General features: G+C 37.1%; 2 protein-coding genes across 2 annotated transcripts in view; one reads left to right on the forward strand and one right to left on the reverse strand.

The window, feature by feature from the left end:
• Positions 1–352: 352 nt before the first annotated feature.
• On the forward strand, positions 353–3,453 carry LOC114818282 (synaptonemal complex protein 3; the record flags this gene model as incomplete). The annotated part of the gene is made up of 3 exons (XM_029083505.1): positions 353–469; positions 1,274–1,372; positions 3,289–3,453. Coding segments are annotated over 3 exons (381 nt in total), but the record flags the coding sequence as incomplete, so codon positions are not given.
• A 118-nt stretch (positions 3,454–3,571) lies between these two features.
• The window catches only part of CHPT1 (choline phosphotransferase 1), a gene marked incomplete at its 5' end in the record, with an annotated part of 12,649 nt that continues 7,594 nt past the window's right edge, over positions 3,572–8,626 (reverse strand). The window contains 3 exons of the mRNA XM_010178494.1: positions 3,572–3,616; positions 6,948–7,058; positions 7,521–7,646. Of these exons, the coding sequence (XP_010176796.1) occupies positions 3,572–3,616; positions 6,948–7,058; positions 7,521–7,646 (282 nt within the window). The remainder of the gene's footprint in view (positions 3,617–6,947; positions 7,059–7,520; positions 7,647–8,626) is intronic.

The raw sequence follows: 8,626 nt of genomic DNA on the forward strand, positions 1-8,626 counted from the left end.
TTTTCATTATAAATCGGTTGTGTTAAAGCCAAGATCTGTAGTTGGGCAAGAAAGACACAGTAAAACACAGAAAAGCTGACACTTTTAGGAAGAAAACTTGTAATTTTTAACCTGAATTTGAGTGCTGTCTCCTTTTATATATTTTATATATCTATATAGATATATAAATATTTGCATTCACTCAGAAAGTGTGTATGTATGTGTTCAATTTTTCAAAACACGGTATTCAGTTAGGATCAGATGTCAGAGTAGCCTGTTTCTTTATCTATGCCAGCTCCTTTTATTCTGCTCCATGTGTATGTTGAACCTTAGCTTTCCTTGTAATTCTTCATAGCCCTTGTCATACTGACAGCTAGTGTCTATTTACAGGCAGAAGCTCAATCATGAGTTCTCCCAGCAGTTCTTGACTTTATTTCAGCAATGGGATTCAGATGTGCAGAAAGCAGAGGAGCAGGAAGAAAAACTAGCGGTGGGTTTCCAGCGTGGCATGTTTGTTTCACAGTATTTTCACAAGAAGGGAATATTGTTGTTTAGACACCCAAGAAATGTAAAAGCACTTTATGTAGTTTAAACAAACATACGATTGTTTGCCTCTTGATTAAAAAATTTCATTCCAGTTTCGTGGCTCTCAAACTATAAATGTTTTAAGTTTTGGAGTATATTTTAAAGTGAAGAGGGGTACATTTATAAACTTTATTGCAAGTTTATAAACGGTAATAAGTAATTGCCAGCATATGGCTTCACAAAAGCCAAGACCATTTATGGAGAAGAAAGATGTGTGTTGTTTCTGTGCATCCATAGTTTCTGGGTTCAGGGAACAAAGGAGTAAAGGAAGTAGTCGTCTTTTAGTACGCATAGCTTAAAAGTATGCCTGCATATAATAAATGTACAAGAATTTGATCACTGAAAGGGGATAGGAGCTGCACAGTGGAATGTAATCACGTGATGTTGCTGTATTTGTACTCCCAACACATTTGCAAGTTTTGATTTTCCCAAGGTGACATATTTCCCTGGGATACCCTAGGGAATTGCATTGGGTAGCAGTCCTCATAGGATCTCAGAGGGGTAATTCTGATAGGAAGGAACCTCAGGAGGTGACGCAGGGCTTAATCCAGTCTTCAGTCTTTCCTTCATTAATAAGAACAAGGAGATGTACATTACATGACCCAGACTTCCAGTGAAGGCAGAATTTCTGATTCTAATAAATGACATTAGTGTCCAAGTGCTTTTGGTTAACTAATGTGATTAATTTTTTCTTTTGCTTCTGCTTCAGAATATGTTTCGTCAGCAACAAAAAGTTTTTCAGCAGGCAAGAATAGTTCAAAGTCAGAGGCTGAAAACCATTAAGCAACTCTATGAGCAATTCTTAAAGGTACAGTAAATTTTCTTCCTAGAAGGCAGCTGATACTTATTACATCGCTTAAGAAAGTTGTATTATTTCAACCTTTATGAAATTATGGAGATTTAAGGTTCATTTAAGGAAAACAACAGCCTTGCATGAAAATTCATATTAGTGTATTTCCCTTATTTATTAAGAACATGGCTTGTTCTCTTCATACATGCACACACACTGCATCTGTTTAATAAATGATTTAGTTAAAAGTGTTCTCATGGGGATCTGACTGGCTTGCCTGTTTCAAATATTTAACTACAACCCTCAAAGCATACTTTCTAAACAGAAAACAGTTTTGTAGCAGTTTAAAGGTCATAGAGGTCAGTTAAATCATCAGGATTTTGTCTTAATTATTCCTTTAGATTTTTTCAGACATACTTTAAAAAGTGAAACTTGACAATCTATTAAAAATACATCTTGGGCTGCAATTTACTGTTTTTATTACTGCTGGTAGCTGCATCCCCCATAATGGGAATTAGATACCAGTTTTCTTCTGCCATTAACCATTCTACCTATTGCTGCTTCATTTAAGGAAAGTGACCCTTAAAGAAAATCAGCTGTAATTCTCTTAAAACTGCCCAGTTAGAACTCCCTTAATCTCTTCCTAAGCAACACTGATTGGAAAGGGTTTTCCTTTCTGTAACCTGGTATTCAAGGTCAGCAGTCACAGAATCACAGAATGTTAGGGATTGGAAGTCACTGAAATGTCTGATGGAAATAATGATTTATGGGGAAAACAGGCCCAGCTGGATGGTTACATAATCAGTCCCATTTAACTTTCAGGTTGCTTTCTGCTTAACTTGTGTATTTGCTGGGAGCCCCTGCAAACACCATTTTTTTGGACAATGCTTACAGAGATCATGTATTTTAAACACATCATACTGATCAAGGGTGGCTTGTTGCCGTTGTGTAGCAAGGGCACGCTGTTGGCTCACGTTCAACTTTGTGTCTACCAGGACTCCCAGGTCCTTTTCTGCCAAGCTGCTTTCCAGCTGTGTGGCCCCCAGTATATACTGGTATGTAGGGCAGATTAAAGTCTGATGGTTTCTGACAAACCTTAATTTCTATTCAAATAATTTCCTAACTGGTCCCTTTTTACAATTTCAGTTAGTTTTATGTTTGTTGGGTTTTTTTTCCCCCAAAGTCTGGTAGCATTGAAAAATAAATCTGAAATTGAGCAACGCTTAGTTTAAGATAGTCAGAATTTACAGAGAATATTACAGAAGCACTAATAAATAGTAACTGTTCCAAAATGTCAAAAATATCTTGATCAAAGATGAAAAACTGAACAGAAGGTCAAGTATTACTTCAATTTTTTTCTCCTCAAAGAAGCTCAAAAAGGTAGAAATCAAGCCTCAAATAAGCTTAACTAAATACAAGTCAAGGAAAATGCAACTACACCCATACATAGGGTTAGGCAGAATTGAAATTACAAAAGGAAAGATAATCAGCAAGCTTTACTTGCCTTATTTGGGGAGAAGTGTTCAAAGAAAAGGAAATTTAATGGGTTTTATAGTCCTTACTTCAAGTCTCCAAGGTTATCATAATATTAAATCCTTCATTCCTGACAGGTGTCTGTTTAATCTTTTCTTGTAGAACTCTTATCTTTACTGAAATGCAGGATAACTAGCTGAGACCTCACGGATGCTGAGTGGAGGAGACCATTTTCTTTACAGAGTCTATATTGTTTCAGAGGGTCCATATTGTTTAAACAGGAAGGTAGACTGGAGTACAAAGTCCTGTATGGTGTCTGTCAAGTTTGTGACAAATCTCATCAATTATCAGTGACCACTGCTGCTGTAAAAATTAAATTATAATCTGAATAATTGTTTGTTTGTTTTAAATTAACCCTTTGACAATGAACAGTTCTGAATTAAGATTATCCTTAACTTCAGAGCATGGAAGAGCTGGAGAAGAGCAATGAAAATCTTCTAGCTGGTGCACAAAGTGAACTTCGCAAAGAAATGGCTATGTTGCAGAAGAAGATTATGATGGACACTGTAAGTATCAGATCTATGAAGAAGTTAGTTAAATGCAAAAATAGAACATTCTATAAATAAGTCATTTGATATTCATTTAATTAGCTCAAAGGAATCGCACTGATATGGCATTTGTTCAGTATTATCTCCTTTTCTTGTAACAGCAACAGCAGGAGATGGCAACTGTTCGCAAGTCTCTTCAGTCCATGTTATTCTGACGGCTCAGTGGAGAAACAACTTGTACCTGAGTAACATGATACAAGTATAGGCATTAGCCATAGAGAAGTATGTTACGATTTAAATGTTTTAAAGTTCCAATTAAACACTTTCATGGATTGTTCTAATCTTTGCCTGATAATGTTGTAAGAATGTATATTAGTAAATTTATTACTTTTTGGGGTTGTGGACCCCAAACCATTTACTGTCTGTCCAATTAATCTTTACCTACTTAATACTCACTTTCAATAGCATTTTAAATTATTTTACTTTTTATAATGCCAAATTGTAACAATGGGCAGAACTAATGAAAAATGCATTACCCAGATTTTACATACTAGCTTTAGGCCTTTAGATACATTGTGCAAATAGAAACATCTTCCATAAGATGCAGACTTTTTCACAGTTTCAACATTGTCTGCTGATGTATAAGCAGTTATAACAAGTCAGAGTATGACATGGCTCATGTAAGGTTGTTTAATGAAATGTATTATGGTAAAATAAAGTAAATTTTGTTAACTCTTTTGTTAGGCTAGGCATTGTCATATGTTTGTACTGGTAAGAGATTTATGAACTACTGCAATTTGTCCAAAAAGCAGGTTTCTTTACCTGAATGATGAGGTAAGCATCACAGCTTTATACAACATCTGCTCAAGTAAGTGTAATTAAACATTGTGGGGTACATAGTTCTTGTAGAACCACTGCTAGAAATAATCTAACTCATTTATTTAGTACAAGTCATTACAAGCCTTGCAGATGGAATATTACTTTTTGCAATTCCAAATGCCTAGCAATTTAGGGAGGCCTAAGTTTTAAGGATAAAGCATTTATCTTTCATGTATCTCATTACAGTAAATCAGTATCTTCAGTATACTATCTTCAGTATAAATTAAACAACAGGCTTAGCCTGCATGCAGTTTGTTTTTTGTAGAAAGCCATTACACCTGAATATCCACTTTTACAAATTGCGTAGTTCCTAACATATTCAATGCTTAGATTTAATACAATAGTAGATAAAACAAAAACCATACATACACACGCACACACACACACACACACACACACACAAAATGTGATGTTTTCATAACAATGTATTTCAAAACCAGTCCTACAGATTCTTCTCCTCAGCTTACTAGTATTTTTAGTTCAGAATCAAGTTCATTTGATGATGGTTCTCCAGTTCTGTGAGCCAGATTAACAACAGACAATTTACAGAAACTTCAGCTATGAGGTTGCAACTGAAGTTGATCAAGAAACTGGTCTGGAGCTCTCTTTGTTCTGCATCTGCTAGGACTCAAGGAAGGAGCAAACACAGGAGTTGCACTGCTAGAATGATTTAAAAGGCAACATGGGCCCCTGGTAGGTAACAGGTAACTATGCTAATTTGTAACTCTGCTGCCGAGTCTCAGCCCTCTCAGCCTGCACGTAACAGTTTTTGCTTCCTATCTTCAATACTAGGTTATTTCTTAGTATTGCCTCATGTTTCTGGTTTTCTGACTGATTTCTGCATCAATATCCTATCATCCACATACCTCAATCATATCCTTAAAGCTACTAATATTTACTACATGACAATTTTTGAACGTTCTGGGGACGCCAACCTTCTCATTCTAAAAAAAGTTGCCTATGTCTTTTCAGCAGGTGGTTAATTTGTTTACGGTATTCAGACAAACTGAAATGGTCTTTACCCTCTTCTCTCTTATCCCTGGCCTGGGCTCAGGCTAAGTTCACGTGTAGATGCTGTGTCTTTTCCCAGCTTGAAACACCAGCAGTAACATTAATTTGGAACTGATACTAATTGCTTAGAGTGCTAGTCCTTTGGTAGTAACTGTTACAGTTATCCCTCAAGGCTATGGGTACATCTTTCTTTGGCAGGAGTGTGGTAGATGGCAATTTATTCCCTCCCAAATTTAGCAGACAATATACCACTTTTAACGTTCCTTGAACACCTCAGGAAGTCTTTTTGAATTCATGTGCAGCTAGGAAGCTGCAGTGGTAATATTTAAAACAAACCATGGCATTCTTTATTGTAGAGTTCAGGAAGGACTTTATAAACTCACAGCTCATAATGGACACATTAAACAGCTTTTTACAAAAATCATATTCAAATAGTACCTCATTAAAGGAGCTTAAGCTTACAGGGTTGTGTACAAGTCATGATTTGCTCATACAGACAATAAGCCACTTTTATTCAGCTTTTCTTTAGTGACAACAACAGCCCTTTAGCTAGGCACATGATGTCAGCCAGTGGGTCTGCTCTTGGAGAAAGGCTGACAGTGGGCCGGCCTGACTTTCTGTTTTGGAGTGTTTTACTGTACATTAGGGTTTATCACCGTGCAGCTTTGTTTGGATAAGGTACAGTCATAGTAACAAGCCAAATTAGATAGTTTATAAGGTAGATGAACACAGCAATAGCAAACATACTTCAGAGGGAATTACAGATGGGTGGGTTGCATTGTCACAGTCAAACAGTCACAGTCATTTAAGTTTATCAGTGAACTTTGTCATTCACTTGTGCAGTTTCAGAGACATAAGTTAGGGTAGGTAAAGGTAGTGTCCTCGAAGTACACAACTACCTATAGTCTAGATAATGAGGGAGTACAATGAGGCAAACCTTATTATGACCACAAAACCAGAAACTGGCCTTGAAAGAAAATACAAGCTAGAATTGTATTCAGTAACAGTACGTTATATACTTAGAGAATGCATGAATCCTAAAGGCACTCATAACAGTATTTTAAAATATAAGAATAGTTTCCTGAGCTATACCTTCTTCACCCTCCTGATCCAGTAGTTTGTTCTTTAGACATGCCAGATCAGAGATTAACAAGTAGTTTTACCTCATGGATGCCTCATTTTACCAGTCTTAATAACACCGTACTGTATTCATCGATATCTCCGACTACCACCTCACAGCAGTTCCAAGAAGACTTGGAAACTAACGCTAGGAGATTAGTCACTCGGTCTAGAGAAAAGTGAGATTCCTCTTTGAATTCTGGTTGGTAGCCCCTTGCTTTGCAGTCTGTATTCACCAGACCAAAGTACAGAATTAAGGTTACCTATCAGGGAGTGGAAAAAGTTTCAGATGTGGTATTGATGGTATGAAGTAACAGCTGCAATGTCTAGAACACAGGGGGAAATACATCCTGGTTCAAAAGATCACAATAGAATCTGCAGGACTTTATATTTAGTAATTCTAACATCCAGCAGTATCTGGGACAGAGCGAGCTTTCTCATCGAACTATTTTCTTCAAAAGCTCAATCTGTCTTCCCAAAAAAGAGGCTGCTTCATTCAGCTTTCCCCTAACTGCTTCTCCTCTTGTTCTTGACCTATTTAATCAGTCATTATGGTTTTGAACCTGTTCAGGAGCTTGATGAGATGAAATTCTGAAGACATGTATATGAAGATGAGCAGCAATCTGTAGGCATACACCAGTGGCATATCTCAGCATATCAAACAAGGATATGAACTTCAAAAGAACAAAACAAAACAGGTTAAAAAAAACAACAACCCACAAATATTTTTTAAAATTGTTGCAACTATAAATTCATCTATACTTTTAACAAGAATTTTAACATATAAATATAAAGTGGTCTATTTTAGAAGGAAAAAAAAAAAAACAAGCCAAAAACCAAACAGCATTAAACACTTGAAGTCTTGCAAAAGTTGTTAGTCTGCAATTAGCAGAATAATTTTAAACAAATCACCTGAACTAAAGCATAATTACAAAAGAGATCTGTACATCTCTGTTCCAAGGAAAGAAAGCCAGTCAGCTCCCAAAATACATGTTTACACAGCGTCCTGGCACTCCCTCCACAGCGACAGCTGAAATCCGAGCAAGTCAGAAATGGCAGAGCAGAATGACAGGGACAGTTCTCAATCCATTCCTTTAAGTAGGCTCCAAATGGAAAGTATAGAACAAAATGCTTACCAGTGCTATCCATAGAACAACATATTCATCAATGAAACTGTTGAAGTACTGGTCCAAAAACAGAAGTCCTGGCCCAATAAATGCAGTGTCCTGAAGACAGATTTCACTTTTTGTCATGTGAGCCACCTATGTATTTAAAAAAAAAAAAAAAAAAAAAAAGAGAGAGAGACAAAAATGCATCACTGCACGATCAATGTAACGACCACACAACCTCCACCTTAGTTGTGAAAGGCCATGACATCCTTACCCCAGTTCTTTGGAAGCCGTCAGCAGGCAGGCCAGGGCCTTCATAAATGCTTCAGGGCCTGCTGCTCTCTGACAGTTATTTCCCAAGGACCAAGTAACCTCTTTCCAGGTTATTTGGTCAATACATAGCACTTTAATCAGTGGTAACAGCTATTTGAATTATCAGTTGGTATTTTTTTACTTCATTACATAAGAAATGTGTACATGTCCTGCAATGTTCTTTTCTAGTACATTACATCTATACCAGTGTATTTTAGCTATTGGCAGCGGTTCCCCTCTCTATTTTTTCAGTGCTGTACTGTATTTGAAGGGTAAGACTATGCAAGAGTATGACTGAAAATGAATACTATTCACGTGAAATGTTGTTTACAAGCCTAACTTGTAAATGTTGGCTTTACTTGGCCAAAAGCTAACTAGAAACTAGGCTTTTGCTTAGGTGACAAGATTTATTTTCACTGTTTAGTAGAGATAGCGACGTACGCACAGACACTTCACAGAATGACCAAGAGAAGAACAATAACTACTGGGGAGGAGGGAATCTCTTCCCCCCAACAGCTTGATCTTTCCATGTTTAGCATTCTTAGAGACAACTTAAGCTCACCTTTGTTTGAGAGGCAGAAGAAGAGGGTTTTTTGTAAGAAGCTGGAGACCTAATAAAGGACTATGAAGAGTCCACACCAGGAAGCTCAAAAATGGCAAAGGGAAGTCATCTAAGGCGCCAAGCTTGTTCAACTCTATGCTGAACAGCAAAATGCACAGAAAAGCCTGTGAGTGTCCTAGTCTAATGACAGGACAAAGCACACAGGCTTACATCCAGAGGAGAGCTGACAAAGGCTTCCACTCTAAGCCAGCTAAGGATG

The sequence above is a fragment of the Antrostomus carolinensis genome, unplaced genomic scaffold, assembly GCF_000700745.2.
Source record: "Antrostomus carolinensis isolate BGI_N321 unplaced genomic scaffold, ASM70074v2 scaffold49211, whole genome shotgun sequence".
In the NCBI taxonomy this organism is placed as follows: Eukaryota; Metazoa; Chordata; class Aves; order Caprimulgiformes; family Caprimulgidae; genus Antrostomus; species Antrostomus carolinensis.